The 18,907-nt window shown below is 38.0% G+C and overlaps 1 protein-coding gene across 1 annotated transcript; it reads right to left on the bottom strand.

Annotated features, from left to right (window-relative positions):
• Positions 1 to 1,360: 1,360 nt before the first annotated feature.
• Positions 1,361 to 11,619, bottom strand: LOC113187215 (HHLA2 member of B7 family). Its single transcript, XM_077795523.1, is given in 5 exon segments — positions 1,361 to 1,454; positions 1,456 to 1,591; positions 4,874 to 4,969; positions 4,972 to 5,221; positions 11,590 to 11,619. Coding segments are annotated over 5 exon segments (606 nt in total).
• Positions 11,620 to 18,907: the final 7,288 nt, after the last annotated feature.

Raw genomic sequence — 18,907 nt, 5'->3', positions numbered from 1 at the left:
AATCCTTCTTTTGACTTCATCCTACACCTAGGACCATCTATTTCAGGCTCCTTAGAAAAGTGTAGAAGTGTTTTTGCCTCCCTCTCCAGGTTTACCCCTTGATCTCCTAGTTTCACCCTGAACTACCTCATACTTAACACAAATCCAGGCAATTTTACTCCTGTATGCTTTTGACTTGGAGTGTCTATGATCTCCTGGAATCTCCTACCACACTTAAAATTCTGCCCTTGTGCAACTTCCTTAAATATGTGTTCTGTAACAACTCCACACATACCTCACCACAGTAAGCAGAAACACCCAAAACCTTTGTGTGCTACATTCCCAGTTTGGTCTTATTAGTAGACATCTGTACAAGATGCCATGGATCCAAAATTGAGCATGAGTTCACGTTAACGTTCAGCTGTCTGAGAGCAAGGACACTTGATATTCAGTTTAAAGAACTAGGGCTTCAGATATTCAATTCTGAATAAACATGAGAAATGACTATTTTCCAAAAAAATTTACAATTTAATATTAACATTTCAACCCTTCCCCCATGTCTCTGTAGCTGCCTGGCTGATGGCAAGTGAACTTTAAATGACTGACTTTAACACTAGAGTCAGGTAAAGGTGACGAGTCATTCATAATATTGTAATTTGTTGGTAAATATTTTGAAACTATGAAATCCTGGGGAAGAGAAATCTGAAAATAATAGCTAACCTCCACTCTTCCTACATAGGAGAGATTGACAGAAAAAAATTTTGTTCTGCTTCTAAAAATATGAAGCAATTCTCTCTGGAATTAGAGTGGGACATGTCATTTTTCTTCCCATTAATATTTTCATAAGCAGGTTATAGAGCGACCAGAGTTTCCATTTGTTCAAATCTTTGGAAAGAAGGGTTGGAACCTGATTCTGTGATAGAAGTTTGGGTAAAGATTAACTGACAAATACTATGTAAGAGATTAAATTACAAGCAATAATACCATTAGTTTTTTGTTGTCGTTGAAATATTGGGAAGAATTGGAGGTTTTAAGCTGCTAAGAGACAAGTATTCCTTCCTTTTCCTTTGCACATTAAAGTGAAATGCACATAGAAAATCCTGCCTAGAGGATGAACAACAAACAGTAATAGTCATGGAGAAATTTACTACTTTCCATTTCACAAATATTTTCATTTGACTAAAAAACATCTGGTAATTTCATCAATGAGTAACTTAGGCTCAGATTTTAGAATAATTATGTAAAGTAATGAAGCCAGTAAATATTAGCATTGCCACAGATATATATTTTTTTGTAAAAGCTATCCCTAAGACCTTCCAATCAGTGACATAGCACTTGTACTCAGAAAGTCCAACAAACCCACCTTCCAATCAGTCTTCCATCACCCTGTCCATCTTTGCATCAGCAATTAATTTTCAATAGCACATTAATAAGATGAATTTGATCCTGTGATATTGAATGAAGTGATAAAGGACCTCAATACCCAATTTATTCCCTATTGCATTGTCCATTCTCCACATAATATGTGAAAGAGGATAAACAATTAACACACTACATACCAGGAAGCTGTTCGTGTTCCTCTTTTCATACTGCATCACAGGTGCGAAGATAGCTTTGCAGGAGAAAGAAGGGCACAGAAGGACTCTCACCATCAGCTTCTTAGACCATCTGTGCAGAAATCACTTTAATGCCCTTGCAGTGAAAACCTAGTTTTTAGGAGCAAAACTTGGCAGTTTCTGAAATGAAAACCAAAAACTCTAGAATTTTCAGATAGTGTCCTTATCCAGAAAGAATGAGAAAGAACATGCATGGGTACACAGCAAATGGCAATCTCTATTTTCTAGGATCTTAGCTGACAAAGAAATCTGAAGGTCTCATTGAGCAAGCAAAATGTGGGCATCAGACTCTATAAACTAGAGTTCATGCACAACTCTGAACTCTTCAGATACTTATCCAGCCTATTTGATTCTGTTTACACATAATTCTTAGATTTCTGAGTCAAGGTATAAAGCAGCTAAATGAAGCAAAGGAACTAGTTGTGGATAAAATAACCTATTAGGTAGAAAATACACCCAGAATATATAATGCTATTAACTATTATAGATTATATGGAAGCATACCTTGGAGATATTAAGTTCAGTTCCTGACTACTATAGCACTGTAAATATCACAATAAAGCAAGTCACATGAATATTTTTGCTTCATAGACTTATAAATTTTATTTTATCATTATAGCACAGTTTTAAGTATGCATAGCATTATGTCTAAAAAAAACAATGTACATACCTCAATTAAAAATACTTTAGTACTAAAATTGCTAATACTCTCCAGAACAATCACATCAGCAAACTGGCGAAGGGTCAATATTGATGACACTGACTGATCAGAGTGGTGGTAGCTGAAGGATGGGGTGACTATGGTTATTTCTTTAAGTAAGACAACAATGAAGTTTGCTTCCTCAATTGATTTCCTTCACCAAAGATTTTTCTATAGTAAGTGAAGCTCTGAAAGAGTTTCACACACAATAGAACTTGTTTCAAAATTGGAGTCAATCCTCTCAAACCCTGCTGCTGCTTTATGTTTCTGTAGTACTCTTAAATTTCTTGTTGGATTGAGACATCTAAAATGATGACTCCTTTCCAGAAGGTTTCCAATTTCATTTTCCCAGATCGACTAGAAAAAAAAAATCACTATCTATGGCAACTATAGCCTTTCAGAATGTATTCCTTAAATAATAAAACTTGAAAGTTAAAATTACTCCTTGATTCATGGGCTACTAAATGAACATTTTATTAGCAGTCATGAAAACATGACTGTTTAGGCCTGTTTTGGCACAAACTCCATCTGAGCTTTTGGGTAACAAGGTATATCATCACTGAATAGTAAGGTCCCCCCCACCCCCACCCCAGATCTGAAGATTGAACTCAGGGCTTTGTGAGTGCTAAGCACGCACTCTGCTACTGAACTAAATCCCCAACCCCTTAATGGTAAGAATTTGAAATAGATTTTTTTTTCTGAGAAGTTCTCAACAGTGGGCTTAATATTTTCGGTAAAGTATTTTTTAAGCATGTGAAACCAGGTATGGTTGTTCCATTTATAAAGTACAAGAAGAACAAATTTACTATGATTCTTACGGGCTCTAAGATTTTTGGAATGATAAATGAGCATTGATTTCCATCTCAAGTCCTCAGCTGTGTTATCTCCCACCAAGAGAATCATCCTGTCCTTTGAATTCAGGTGTTATTTTTCCTCTCTACCTATGAAATTTCTAGATGGCATCCTCTTGCAATACAAGGCTGTCTCCTCTGTGTTGAAAATCTGTTGTTCAGTGTGGCCACCTTTATCAATGATCTTAGCTAGATCTTCTAAAAAACTTATTTTCCTTTGTACTTTAATGCTATAGATACAGATTTTTCCCCCTGTAACCTCATAAACTTTTGCAAGCTTCAAACTTTTCTTCTGCAGCTTCCTTAACTTTTTCAATCATAGTAGAATTGGAGAGTTAGGGCCTTGTTTTGGATTAGACTTTGGCTTAAAGTAATGTTGTGGTTGGTTTGATTTCTATCCAGACCATTAAAACTCTCTTCACACCAGCCATGAAGGAAGTTCTGCTTTCTTATCCGCATGTTCACTGGAATAATACTTTCACTGGCAAGTTTCCCTTGAGAACCTTCCATCTACATTCACAGTTTAGCTGTATGTCATAGAGTTCTGACTTTAGGCCTATCTTGGCTTTTGACATGCCTTTCTCACTATTTCTAGCTAAAGACAATGTGAGAAACATTCAACTCTTCCTTTCATGTGAACACTTGGAGGTCACTGTAGGGTTATTCATGGGCCTAATTTAAGATTGTTGTGTTACAGGGCATAGGAAGGTCCAAAAGAGGGAGACACACATAAGAATGGTCAGTGGGTGGAACAATCAGAAAGTGCATGGCATAGGCCAATTAGAATCACCTTCATAGGGACATGCTTTGTAGGATCTCAGAACAATCACAATAGTAACACCAAAGATCACTGATCATGGATCACCATAACAAGATACAATGATAAAAGTTTAGAATGAAAAATTTACCAAAATGTGCAGACAGGAAATGAGTACATGCTTTTGGAAAAATGGAGCCAACAGGCTTCATCAATCCAAGGTTGCTATGAACCTTCAGTTTGAAAAACTGTAACATCTGAAAAACAAAATAGAGTGAAATGTATGCAGTATATTGTAGTATGCCTGTAATATACTGTGTGAATGATTAGAAGCCCCAATAATAGACCACAGCATCAATAATCCTTAAAATAAGAATTAAAACACATGAATCTTTGCTTTTCATTTACTTTGTTCAATTCAGATTGAATCTGTTTGAGTCAATTTAACCATGAAAATGGGCAACAATATGTTGACTATGTAGGTGTAGTATAGTTATTACAGAGAAAAAGTGTACAATATGGTAACTTCATTTTATAACAAAAATCTAATTTGAATAAAACAGTACTTTATTCATCATACTGGCAGAAATATTTAAGATTGATAATATTCAGTGCTGATAGGACTAAAAAGAAAATAGATACTCTTATGCTGCTGATGTCAGTAACATTAAAATATTACTTTTCAGATAATTTCAGAATATTAAACAGAACTATAAAGATGTTGTTCCTAATGACACCCTTTGTCATGAAAAAAAGCACTGGAAATCCCTGGATATCCAACAATAGGGAAAATTGCTATGTCAATTATATCTAAACGATGAGACACCATGCATTAAAAGATAATGAGATAGATGTGCAGAAATTGACTTGAAAGAAAGCCCCTAGCATGTTAATTTAGGGGAAAAAAAACCTTTCAGAATATCATTGAATCAAGTCGTTGAGTTTTACAAAACCTCACATGAACACTCACCTCCCATCTCAAGCAACACCTTGTTTGTGATATGCCCAGTTTCTGTTCCCACATAGCAGACATAAATTCCTTCATCCAGAAGGCTTAATCTTCTCAGACAGAGGCATTCCCATTGTGAATCTCACTATGGAAGAGGGATGTCCCTTTTGCATATTTGGGATGTTTTTCCACCTGGTCACCGTTTTTGTAGTAACTGTGCACACTGTGATTATCTTGATTCTTCCAGTGAATTACAATGTTGAGCTCACTCTCAAATGAGCAAGGAAGAATTGCAGCTTCATCACATCTTCCAATGACAATTTGCTCATTCATATTACCAAGGTGATTGAAGAAAACTGAATAGAATATCTAAAACCAAGAACAGAGATGGTTGAATGAAGTGAATTAGTGATGGAACTTGTCAAAGATTATGTCAGGCCTATCTGGAAGAAATTTCCTAGCTCAGCAGCCTTATCATTAACAGACCACCTTGTAAAGAAACCCTGTCTGATGGTTAGAAGCAAGTCATGAAGTTCTGTGAGTTTCTTCCATTTTCATTGAATGTCTTGTTTGATTTGATGTAACTGAGAATTGATAACTTTCTAAAGCATGGGTGCACTAGTCTGCTGCCCACTTGATCAATAATCTCATCTTTCCACCAATCCTGGTCTGCTCTAGTACTGGAAAATATATGTATGTATGTGTGTGTGTGTGTGTGTGTGTGTGTGTGTGTATGTAATTTTAAAAGACTCCTGTTGATTTTCATTCCTGGAACATAGTCACTTTTAACACCTACTGTAACAACTATAAGTTAGTTTATCCAGATAGCCAGAGGGATCTAATAGTGGAAACAAACAACTTGGTTGGATCTTAAAATATTTGGAGTATGTAGAAAACAATGCTGGATCCAATAATCTGCCAGAAATATTTGTATACTATTCTCAAGTAGGGGAGGACATGGGAAGGAGAAATCCAAAAGGAGAAATGAAGTGACTTATTTCGACTTTGGGACAACTCTGAAGATATCCTATGAGAGAGTAAAAGCAGAATTGAGGGAAATTACTCTAGATATAAATTTGGAATTCTAATCTTCATTTACATGTTTATCATTTTTCTATTAATTTCAGTTGTCAATTTCTACTAATAACAGAAGGTCTTTGCAAAGAAAACATAGCTAGACACTCCATATCACTCAAAAGATCATATAGCTCCTTTGACCAATTCACAAAATAGTTAAAATAGATCTTGTGTTTCTCTGAGGAGTCTATATTAAGGTGGGAAAAAGCCTTGTTTTGTGGACAATAGAGTATATTCCTTTGAACTTTGGTCAAGGGCACCCAAGATGGAAGAATTGGGTGCTCAGGGACTTTGCCACAAAGTCTTTTTTCTCTGCCCACTCCTCTGGGGCTCTTTCCACTCTGCCATGTTCCACTTTTCTTCCTCAAAGAGCTAGTTCTCTGTAGAAAGCTAGAGAGGTTTTGAGAAAGAAAAGGATTGATAATTAATCTCCCTAATTGCTCACCATACCTAATATTTCATTGGATAATTAAAAATGCCTATCACAGAACCTAGAAAGCTCATAATGCCTCCTGACAAATAGTAAGTACCATATTTCCACTTAGAAAAATCAATTAACAAGGAGCAGTGGCACACACCTGTAATTCCAGCAACTTGGGAGGCTGAGGCAGGAGAATCACAAGTTTGAGGCCAGCCTTAGTAACTTAGATGTACCCTGTCTCAAAAAATAAAAAAGTGACCAAGTAAACTAGTCCTGAATTCAAACCTCAGTACTGAAAAAAATAAAGGACTGGGATGTGACTCAATTGTAGACACCCATGCATCCACCACACACACATCCTTGATATTCTAGTGATTTTATTTCTAGTAGCAGATAACAAATTAGATAGACCCTTACTTAGAGTAGACTAAAGAGTATGATTTTTAATCTTTCTGCAGATTTCTAGCCTGTTCCCTGTTTTTTATTGAATCATCATTTAGGAAAGTTCACAATGCTACAGAGAAAATATAGACTGAATGTTCCTCATCCAAAAATGCTTGGGACCAGAAATGTTTCAGATTTTTTCAGATTTAGAATATTTACACATACATAACTGTAATGGGACCCAGGCGTAAACACACAATGTTTTGCATACACCATATTCACAGTCTGATGTAATTTTATACAATATTTTCAGTGCACCTGCATTTTACTGACCTGTAAAGGTTAGGTGTGGAAATTTACATTGTACCATCATGTCAGTGCAAAAAGGTTTTAGATTAGGAATGCACCATCTATAGCCACTTTGCATTTTGTGTTCATGTTCCTAACTAATGATACAAATAACTAGCACTTGTATTACAAAAGCAGTTACCTCGTAGTCCATTCAGATGGTATGAGAAAGACAGCACTGACTATGCCTTCATGTCTTGGGGAGGTCACATTAGTTAAACTATTGAAGAGAAGCAAAGAATGTTATGGATTTTATGTGAAAAAAGGAACTGGAAAAAATTTGCATCTGACTCTAGGAGATTAAACTATTGAATATTCACACAAATAATTTCTTGTCATTAATTAAACATGATATTTTAAAAGTTCAATGACAGGGAAGTTCTTAATGTTATAGGAAAGAAACCAGATTATGATATAACTATTCAATAGCATAGTCCCTTTATTAAAAGCATACACATTGCTGAATACAGGGCACTAACAAGATCTGTCACTTATACAGTAGGGTTTTGACTCTGAAGAGCAGGTTTCACATCTGGAGTAGTGTCTGCTATCTGGTGAGTGCTGAAATGGCTATTGAATAGATAGATTCAGTATTGATTCAAAGAGGTTCTCTAGTTTTGCTCTTCATGAAGCTTTCTACAATGGACATATTGCTTTTATAGTAGAATATACTAAAAGAAAATTCAATATCAAGTGCAACAATGTTAACTGTGGGATTTTTTGTAATCACACAGACAAAACAGGGGAAACCTAGAAACAGATGTCCAGCACTAGTGTCAACCACAGGCTGTCATTCAAATCATGGTGGACCGAGAGCTTTTCAAAACTCAAAGTGAGAAGATATAGAAGGCAGAACAGGCACACATACAATAAAGTTTCAAGTGAAATGGTGATTGATTTTCTTAGCGTAAAATTTAATTGTAATTCCATCACCTAAGAAATAACTTGTTTAAGATTTTTTAAACAAATTATGTTATTCTTTAAACAAAATTTTAAAAAAATCATTTGGCAGTCCTACCATTGAAGGAATACATTCTAAATCTGTTGTAAGATATGAGATTTTAGAATGATAACCGAGTATCCCAGAAAGTAAAACTAGACTCTCAAAATAAAACCTGGTGATTTATAGTTTCATGTTCACATTGTAAAAATTAGAATAATGTAACATATAACCTTAGAAGGCTTTTTCAATTACCATATTCTATCAGACATATGTCTACATAAAAATCAAAAAAGCCACAGAAATAGTAAAACAGGAAAAACATTTGCAGTATAACAAAAGTTTCCACTAATAGTCAAGTATTTTAGCTATGCTCTGAAAGGGATGGAAACTAAGTGAAAACTGTTAAAATAGCATTTTTCTGGGCTGGGGATATGGCTCAGGTGGTAACGCGCTCGCCTGGCATGCATGGGGCGCTGGATTCAATACTCAGCACCACATAAAAATAAAGATGTTGTGTCCACCGAAAACTGAAAAAAAATGAATATTAAAAAATACTCTCTCCCCTCTCCTCTCTAAAAAAAATAGCATTTTTCTTTTATATTTATTTCTACAGATGTATTTGCAAGTATAAATGTATCACAACAATCATCTCTGAATGGGGCAATTATAAATGGTAAATTCATTTTCTTAGTATGAAAATAATCTTAATCCTAGTCTCTTCCCAAGCAAAATTAATTGAAATCATCTTGTTTAAGTTAACTTTGGCACATTCTTTGTCCACTTTCCTATGAAAACTTTACATTCCTGCTCCCCAGGACTCCAACATTTGCAACCTTCTCAATTGCCACCATCCCAGTTTCCAATTTCCCTCAGCTAATATTCTTGTTTCATCAATTAGTTTTGATTAGTTATGGATGCCTCTCTTTGTCTCACCACCAATTCAAACCATTGACCACTCTTCCTTTCTGCCCTTATCTAAGGCCAAGTTCTTCACTGTGCTCTATATTTCATAGATTTATGTATTCCAGAAATGTCCCTGCAATTATTTCCTCTCGACTTCATCAGGTTCTATTAGATCAACTTGATAAGCACCAATGCTCCAATATTGCCCATCTTAAGAGCATGAGAGAAAAAAAAATCCTGCTGACTCTTGATTAAATAGCTTGATTAAATTCTCCCTTTACAGTCTCTTCTCAATTCACTCTGAGCTCTTCCCTGTAGGATATACAAAACTGCCTTTGTCAGTATCACCAAAAACTTTCCTGATGCCCCAAATAGCAGTATCATCTGTCATCTTACTCCACATCACAGTAGCACACAACTATCAACTTCCTCATGTACGATTCTGCTCCTGGTTTCCAAAACACCACATTCTATTTTTTCCTTTCTTACTGCTGCTCCTTAGTCCTTATTAATTCTCCTCTGATTGCCTTGTTTATGTGGAAATACAGAATGTTCCCTGGGCTTCTATCTTCTCTCTCTATGCTCTCCTTAGGCAAGTTCCTTTATTCCATGACTGAGTGCCATCTCTCCATCAAGAATTTTCAAGTTTATCTACTGAGTTGAAGTCCTATATTCAATAGCTCATTAGGCCTGTGCCACCCAGACATCACCAAGTAAGCACAAGCCCTTGCTCTCTGTCCCACCCCTCAACAAGACAACAATCATCACACCCTTCCTCCAGTCTTCATCTAACCGGCACCAAATTCTTCCAGTTGTTTAGACCAGAAATTAATCTTGATTTGTCCATTCCCATGTGCCCCATATCTAATCCATGAACTCATCTTTTATTTGTCCACATTTCTCCACCCTGTTACCATGCTGATCCAAAGCCACTATCATTTTCTTACACGGACATCTAAAAATAGGCATCTGGTTGATTACTCGTTTTGTGCTCTTGCCTCCTTACAATCTATCATCAACACCACAGTCAAGAGCCATACTTTTAAGACATAAGTCATTCTATGACATTATCCTAATTAAAATCCCTCCAGTAGCTTCCTACCACAATCATTGTGAGATCCAAATTCTTAACCCTATCCTAACCAAGCCTCACACCCATCCTCTGGCTCCTGGTCCAGCCTGCTTCTTCAACCTCTCCACAGCAGCCCAGATATTCCCAAAGGCTTGTGAACACAAGTGCTCCACTTCACAGGTCAGCCTAGGCATGAGCTAAAAATTGGGTCCTTGAGACGATTTAATTCATGTATTTTGGATAAAATGACAAATTACAGTAACCCACTTATCTAAGCTAAAGTACCATGAATTAAAAAAAAAAAATGCTCAACCTCTTCTACACAAAGGCTTGATTTAGCACTGTTGAAATAATTTCAGCATTCAGTTAAGTGAGGCAGTTAATGAGTATTTGGCCCTATTTTTATTCCTGTTTTATTTTAAGACATTTATTTTTTCCCCCCTCAAAAGTACCAGAAAGCTTCCACCTTAGTCTAAACTGAAGTTATACAAGTTGCAATCAGCATGCTTACAAAAGGGTTCAAATGTTAGAAGCATCTTGTTCTGGTACATTTTGGCTAGATTCCAGATGTGAAGGAGAAAGGCAAAGAGGCAGTCGTTAATGAACATGACTAAAGGAAATCCAGATGCTAAAACTAATCAGTAGAGAAAATTGAAGCCATTTTCTACAAACATAAGAACAGAACAGTTACCCCATACCCATCTTAATAGCCACAGACCAAAATGACAGGCATCATCAGCACTTATTGTGAATGATACACGTCACTGTAGTTGGGTCCTATTCTCAAGCCAGTACATTGGTGATACTTGAGGTTAGTCCTGGCCTCATAACCACTGATGTACTACTGGCCAGAGCCACAGAGCAAGTCAGTGATCTTTTTTGAAAAGGAAATGTTCCCAGTCACTTGCACCTTCAAGCCAGTGCACAAATGTTCTGAATTCCTTTGAGGAAAAGCAGATTCTACCGCGCTCCATTCTCCTCTGCATTGTTTTTAAATTCATCACCTCTTCACGGTGTTCATGGCATTAAGCCAATTTGTGAAAGAAATGGGAACAGAAGGAAAACTCTTTGTAGCATCCTGGGAATTTCTCTTTAGCATCCGCTTAGATTTTAATAGGATTAACTTTGTTTAGACAAAGAAAGAACAAATGAATGAGGTAAGGATTACCTTCTCTTTACTTGAAATATCTCCCCTGATGTTTTACAGTGAAATTCTACCACTTAAGAGGATTCATATATTGCACTGAAACTTTGAATTTCTAGAAAGCACTCTTTGTGTCTTTGGTTTGGAAAACCAGGAGAAGAGTGCTGTGCGATGAATTTGGGGAAAGGTGCATAGGTTCAACTGCAGAGCAGCAAGAGTCAAAGAAAAGGGGGATGAAACAAGGAAGATGAAAAGCAAATAGAAAGTGAGAGTTACTGCAAGTTCAGAACAGAAAACAGTCACTTGCTATCCCATGAGCTCCAAGAACCACAGCACCTCAAAATAATTCATCAGAGGAAGAGACCTAAAGGAGTTTCCCTGAAAGTGTCCCTACTGGTCAAAGTCTTCCCATGGTCAGAGTAACTATTTCTTTCTGGTTGTGTACCTGGCAGCCACTGTGGAAACGAGCTGCCATGCTCTCCTGGATGCCATTTTGACTCTATGGCACTTTGCATTCAAGTTTGGAAATAGAGCAGGGGAAACCACAAGACTGAGAGCTGCCCTGGGTCTTGTCTGGACCCTGCAACAGCTCCCAGCATGGAGGGCACAATAGAAGACATGCTGGAACTTGCCTCCCCAAGGAACTGGGGTTAGCTGATGATATTTGGAAATGAGACAGTAGCATCAGAGTCTGGGGGTATTAGAGTATTCATTTTTCCCAGCCAGATTAGAGCCCAAGAGACAAGTGAGGCTGAGAAAATAGGATAGTTCATGAGTTGAGACCAATAAATGTAGAATGTTTTTAAAATATCATTCATTAAATTTCTGATGTTTTGTTAATTAGTAGACAGTTAATCATCTGCCCAGATTCCCTGAAATTGCTTAAATTGGTACAGTGTTTATGAAAGCATTGCTCAGCAACTTCTACTGCTCACATACCTGCAGTCTTCTTCAGAGGATTGTGCTCAGATGATAGAAGCGGCAGATCTAGAGTTATGGTCCCTCATGACTGCCTGCCACAGTGGTGGCTCCGAGCCAAGAAACACTGTGGTCTAGAGTTTTCCTGGGTTAAGGCTGAAACTTGACCTGAAGCCACATGCTTGCTTAGCTTCTTTCTCTGCCTTAACCCACTGCCCACACTTCCTGATAGATCTCATTACCTGTAAGAAGCCTGTCTCAGGTGGGGTTGGTTCCCCAGAAGTAGAGCCCAAGAAAAAGTACTTATGTAGAAAACTACACTTCCCAGGAGGGTCCAGGGCTGTTCTCAAACCACCCAAGACCATTTTATCACTCAGACTCCAACCACAAAATGCTTCTTTTTGTCCTGTATATAAGAGGGTGTATAGCCAGATACAAAGTTTTTTTTTTCCCTAAACAAGAATGCTATAAAGCAGAACAAACCCCCACCCCCAAACCAAACAACACAACAGACAAAAGAAATTATCAGTTTTAACAAGGCAGACACTAACTGACCAAAGACTCCACTAAGGGAAGTGTAGAGTGTGGGCAGATGGAAGCCCAAGAACTTCTGGGAAACAGTCTGCTTCTAGAAGAGAATGATAATGACTATAGCACCAAGTGCTCCAGGAAGCCAGTGGGCTGTTTCTAGACACTTCTACTCCCACCTGCTCAGTGTTTTATTAAATAATTTAACAAAATGTAGGTTAATTGAATAGGACAAGAACAAACAGGTTTTCTGCAACAACTAAGCTGAATAAGACAGATACTTTGGAAAGGCTACACAACAGCAAGTCAAAGAAGGAGGGGGGGAAATCTGCTTTTGGATTAGGTGTGAAAGAGATAGTGGTGAATATTGAAAGCAAATTGTAAAGCTCTGGAAGGAGTTGGATATCTTCATGACAATTCAAATGCAAAGTTCTCTGAATGTTTTCTCATAACAAAAACTGGAAATATAATATATTATAAATATAAGTAGTATGAGAAAGAAAACAGGGGAAGAAAATCAAACAGTGACCCCATACTCAGAACCAGACCTAAATTTCCCCCTTCCCCAAAACATAGAAAATGGATCGGCATGTGTTTTAAGTTAATAAAATTCAAAATATAAGTATTCTATTTTTTAACTACCAGGTCTCACTATGTCAGATATAAGGATTTCAACTGAAGTAATGAGTCATGAAAGATCTGAAATGGTACACTGAATTCTCACCACAGAAAATGTGGGAAGAAGTTTCTGTAACACAGAGGGATTAGCAGTGTATGGAGGTCAAAGAATCTGGGCAAGGCTGAAATAGGGTGTTTCCTTCCTTGTGGTTTAGGTTTATCACCTAATCCTGACATCAGAATTCCATCCCATGTGGGTCAGGGTTGTTACATTTAAATATATCTTGAATGGTAAGTGATCTATCTAGTGTTCCTTGTTGAGAGCAATCCATGGGCTATCCTGTGGACTACATGGGCAATACAGCCTAGCCTAGTGAATAGGAGAATCTGCTGTCTGGGAACTTCCAGTGGAAATCTCCTCTGGCCAAGACCGCTCAGACACATGGTGAGCCCTATTCAGCTCTGCCTAGTCCCATACAACACCAGAGATGGGGTGGCCTGATATAGCCACACAGCCTCTCTGAGATGCATGTGACCTGGCAAGATGCCAATCAACCTGCTGACTGTAAGCTATCATGCAAGACTCCACCCCTGAAACCTTATCCCTGCCTTTGATGTGTACCCCCTTAAATAAACCTTGGGAGCTATTTTTTTTTAATTGTCCAGCTCCCGCTTCTATGTGGACTGGATCTATCAGCTCTACTTTAAAACTATAATTCTGACTCTGTCTTTTGTTCTTCACTAATTATTTCTGACTTATTTTCTCTGGTGGCTTCACCCTCCTGGACAGAAAGAAGGACCCCCTGACAAGTCTCCAGCAGCCTCGCCATAATTCCTCATTTCCCAGTATGAGATCATTCCAATTCAATCCCCTTGTCAACTTTTAAACTCCAGAAATAAAAAATTCCTTCTATCTGCTTATCAAGGTATTGGGGTAGGTAACTTAATATCAGAATCAAGGATTTGGTGGGAAGAATAGGTAAAAAACAATGTTTACAAGAATCGCTCATAATTACATATACCATTTACAGTTTTTTTTATTAAGTTTAATTTATAATGCACAGTTGTTTGGAAATTATTTGTGCCTATATACACCTGAATTAATCTTCTATCTTTAGAGTTTAAAGCTCTTTCTAATGCAAGTGGATGGTACATAAGAAAAACTGCTGTTCTAGCTTAGTGAGTCATTTCCAAAGTGCATTGGTTATCATTTTTTTTTTATCAGTGATGTTTCTGTACAGTTTAGGGTCAATTCTGCCAAATAACTGGTTTATAAAGCTCCATTGCTTTAGCCCTGTGCTCTCCTCATAATTCATTCCCAAGTTAAAACTCTAACATCTTCTGACTCTAAGAAACAAGAGAAAATGAAATACCTCAAATTTATCCTGACCTTCTGGGAAATAAGACCGAGTTTTTCTTTGTGTGTTACCTGACACTGTCATCCAGCAAGCTGCACGTATTTTCTGCCATTAAAAACACACAATCTGAACATCACCTATTGGTCATAAACTGTACTCGGATGAGTCAGACAGACAGCCCTTAACCTCAAAGGGCTCAGTCTAGTACTAAAAGACAGGTGGATTATGTAAACAAATAAATCATCATACAGAGAAACAGGCAGCAATCAGTGCTCCCACCAGGGTCTGTTTGAGAGCAGAGAAAACACTGGTGCACTGGGGCAGTAGGGGGCAGGGGGTGGGGGTTGTTATTAAAGCTTCTCAAAACATCAGTTTTGATGGACCAGGAGAAACTATTCCACAGGAAGAGTGGAGACAATTAGGGGAGGGTAGATACTCTAGCGAAACCATAAAGCAAAGATGCAGCAGCAAGACAGCAAAAATCCAGGCAGGCCATGCAGACAGGAAAGATATACAAGGGATAGATTATTATAGCCACAGTAAACATATAGAAAGCCAAGAAACAAACAAGCAAAAAACAAATAGAAAGCTAAAATTAAGGCAAGTTTACATTTAGAAATATCTCATTGATGAGATTATAGTGGTTGAATATAAGGAGCCAGGCAGTAAGCATTAACAAAGATTTTTTTTTAAACAGGAAACCATTCAAAAGCAAGCTTAATAGTGTGAAATGGATAAAATGTGAAAGGAAGATGTGGCAGACGCTGGTGCCATTTCCCTGTGTTCTTGTTAACAGAACTCCTTCTCTGCCCCACGCAGGATGGGACCAGTCTAACCAAAAGGAGAATTGAGTATCCAGAAAAGGTACACGAGATGACCTTGATGAGTTGAGGCTGGAGAGGAGGTCCTCTACATTTAGGAAAGAAGGATCTGGGGAAGTGACTATTGCCAAGTAATTTTGGATCTGGGATGAGAAGGGGAAGCCATTCTGAACCTCCCAATTTTCTGGGGAATTCAAAGTCCACTGATTGGCTATGTTTATATGACTGTTGGATGTTGGACTCCGATGTCTATGTGTTCACCTTTTCTTACTTCTATCTCTGAGCCCAAGGGAAGAAGTTGTTGCCAGCCTCTTAAATGGTTTTGAATGGTTTTGTTCAAATAAACTACTGAAATAAAACCCAGAGTGGTGACGGTGGTGGTGGGGGCTACTATTTAGACAATGTTTTGGATAATCATATGAATGAGATCTATTAGGATTTCTGTGGAAACGTGTTTGCTTATAAGTGAAATAGGTGCAAGAACAGGACTTGATTGCAAACCACTTCTCTCTACTTTTTGAGCCTTGATTTGATGCCTGGAGCTGTAACAGCCATCTTACAGATGTGAGGAAATGAGTATGAAGGAAAAAAAGTCAACATAAAAAAGAGCAGAAAGATGAAAGAATCTGGGTTTGTAATGACATAATTAAATCCCTACTCCTACCTGTTCTAGTACCTCTATCATCAACTGTTAATTAAGTAGTACACTTTGAATTGGATCTTCCGATGTCTCCCAAAAAAATTCCAAAGTAGCAAAATGAAAAGAAATTATGAAGAAAAATCGCCAAAGGAGAGTCTGGAACATACTAGGCTGTTTTTAATCCACATAAACAAAATACTATAAATTTTTCTCCTACCAAAAGTTCTGGGAAGAAGTCATGTTATCATGTTATCTTTTAAAGGTAAGAGATGTGCATTTGTATTTTGGGGGGAATAACGCTATAAAGTAGAAAAATAACTTCATAATATATAGCTCAGACTTGAATATTTGTACAGAATGAATTTGACATCGCAAAACAATCACATGTGCTCCAATACCAAAAATTTAGTGTTGAATTTATAAAATTAGGACTATAGTAAGAACAATATAAAAGCTGTGACTTGGTGCATAGAGTATCAAATGCAGAGAACTTCAGCTTGATTCATTTGAGCAAACTGGTACGTTTGGTCCATTCATATAAACCAAGCAGCTCCGATGCACTAGGTAGCTCAAACCCTTCTCAGTTCTGTTTGTTTCCAAGTTTAGACATTCTATGGAGCTTTCCAGATGGAGGCAAGTCACTGGCAAATTCAGGCAGAGAGAAAGGAGGGAGAAAGGGAGGGGGGAACAGGCAGAGAAAAAGAGTGACATATAGGAAAAGAGGAATTTTATAAGTGAGGCATCTTTTCCCATCCCTCCATATGTTCTGGCAGTGAGATCCAGGCCCAGCACGATTCACTTTTGAAGGATGATTCTGTTTCTCCTTGTACCGACGTTCAGTCACTATCAAAAAATCAGCTACCACCTTGAGAAATATGCCTCCCGTCCTTCTCTATCAAGCCAATCTTCTGATGATTCCTCCTTATCTCAATTTTGTCACCTATCTTTCCCTGGACCTGAGCCCTTCTCTCAATACTTGCACCCACTCAAGAGACTCTTTCTAATTCTTACAAACACACTGAATAGTATTCCTTGACCCTGTTGGTCCTTTTACTTAGAAAATAAAGGTAGTTGGGAACTGGGATCTGAGTCTTGCCTGGGGCCATATCTACTGCTACTCCTCAGTACACACTGTTAAAAATCTTGTGGGAAAGCACCCTCCTGCTGAAGGAATGTGGCAGAGATGCCACAGAGCACAGAACTCAGGATGGCCTTTATAAAGAGGGTGATGGGACACCCAGCATCTGTCATTTCCTCTCCCCAGTCAAGATCAACCCTCAAACAAGAAGGACTTTGCATAGTAGAGAATGGGTTTGCTGGAGTCTCCCAAAAATCCTCACAAATGCCACAGACACTTGAAGTATTTGCTGCTGGAGAAACCTGCAACCCTCAGAGTCCCTGAGAAGAGTTTGGGGGGGCTTGAAGGGAGCCCACATTGCTCGATGCCCCAGAGAAATAGGGAAAGCACAGCATGGATTAAACTAACTCAAGAAGATGCTGCACAGTGCCCGTGAGACTCCATGTTATAGCTTTTACGCTGCTGTGACCAAAAGACCTGACAAGAACAATTAGCAAAGGAAGTTTATTTGGGGGCTCACAGTTTCATAGGTCTTAGTCCAGAGAGAGCCAAACTGCATTCCGCAGGACCTGAGATGAGTCAGAACATCATGGGGAAGTGTGGTGGAGGAAAGCAGCTGGGGACATGTACCAGGAAGCAGAGAGACACCACTTGACAATGACAAAATATATGTCCCCAGGGCACGCCCCCAGTGACCTATCTCCTCCAGCCACATACCATCCTATCAGGGGATTAATATACTGATTGGGTTAACTCCCATAACCCAATCAATTCTCCTCTAAATTTTGTTACATTGTTTCACACATAGGCTTTTAGGGGAACAACTAATATCTAAACCACAATGCCTCATCTATGTATGATCTTGGCAAAGCAGCTAAATGACCTCATCTACACCCCTATACCCCCTCAAAGCAACAGGGCGACTATGTCCAATCACAGCCCCACACAGCAGCAAAGGAACCCTCCTTGGGCAATTTGGCTCATTCAGGCCTTACAAAGCAGCAGGTTGATCCACCCGAGTCACCTATGAAGGAAACACTGCAAACAATACCACAAAAGTAGTAAGTACCATTAGAGATTGCTATAAACAAATGCACACCAACAAACTGGAAGCCCTGGATGAAGTGAATGACTCTCTGAATACATAACCTACCAAACTGAGCCAAGACAACATACACATGAATAGACCAGTAACATTCAACAGCACTGAATCAGTAATTTAAAAATTCCCCAAAAGCAAAACCCATGACCAGATGGCTTTACTGCTAAATTTTACTAAACTTTTTAAAGAATAACACTAATTCTTCTCAAATGATTCCAAAACAGTTGGGAAGGAGGGAACTCTTCCAAACTCATTCATCTGGGCCAGCATTACCCTGATATCAAAACCACACAAGGATACAATGACAAAGAAAACTATAGCCCAATATCGCAGACAAACATAAATGCAAAATTCTCAACAAACTAACAAACTGGATTTCACAACAAGCATATATCATGATCAAGTGGGATTTAACCAAGGGATATAATTAAAGATCGTTCAATATATGCAAATCAATAAATGTCATATCACACCAACAGAATAAGGGACAAAAACTATGATCATCTCAACATGTGCAGAAGTACTCAATAAAATTGGACATCCTGTCATAAAAATAACCTTCAACAAATGTAGAAGGAATATAACTTAATACAATGCAGGCTGTATCTGACAAACACAGCCAACATGACGAGTGGGGAAAATCCCCATTATCTAGGACAAGACAAGGATATTCACTATCATACTTTTATTTAATAGGGCA

This window comes from Urocitellus parryii, chromosome 2 (assembly GCF_045843805.1).
Source record: "Urocitellus parryii isolate mUroPar1 chromosome 2, mUroPar1.hap1, whole genome shotgun sequence".
Taxonomy (NCBI): domain Eukaryota; kingdom Metazoa; phylum Chordata; class Mammalia; order Rodentia; family Sciuridae; genus Urocitellus; species Urocitellus parryii.
Note: the sequence above shows the minus strand (reverse complement) of the source record. Positions and strands in the feature narration are given on the sequence as shown.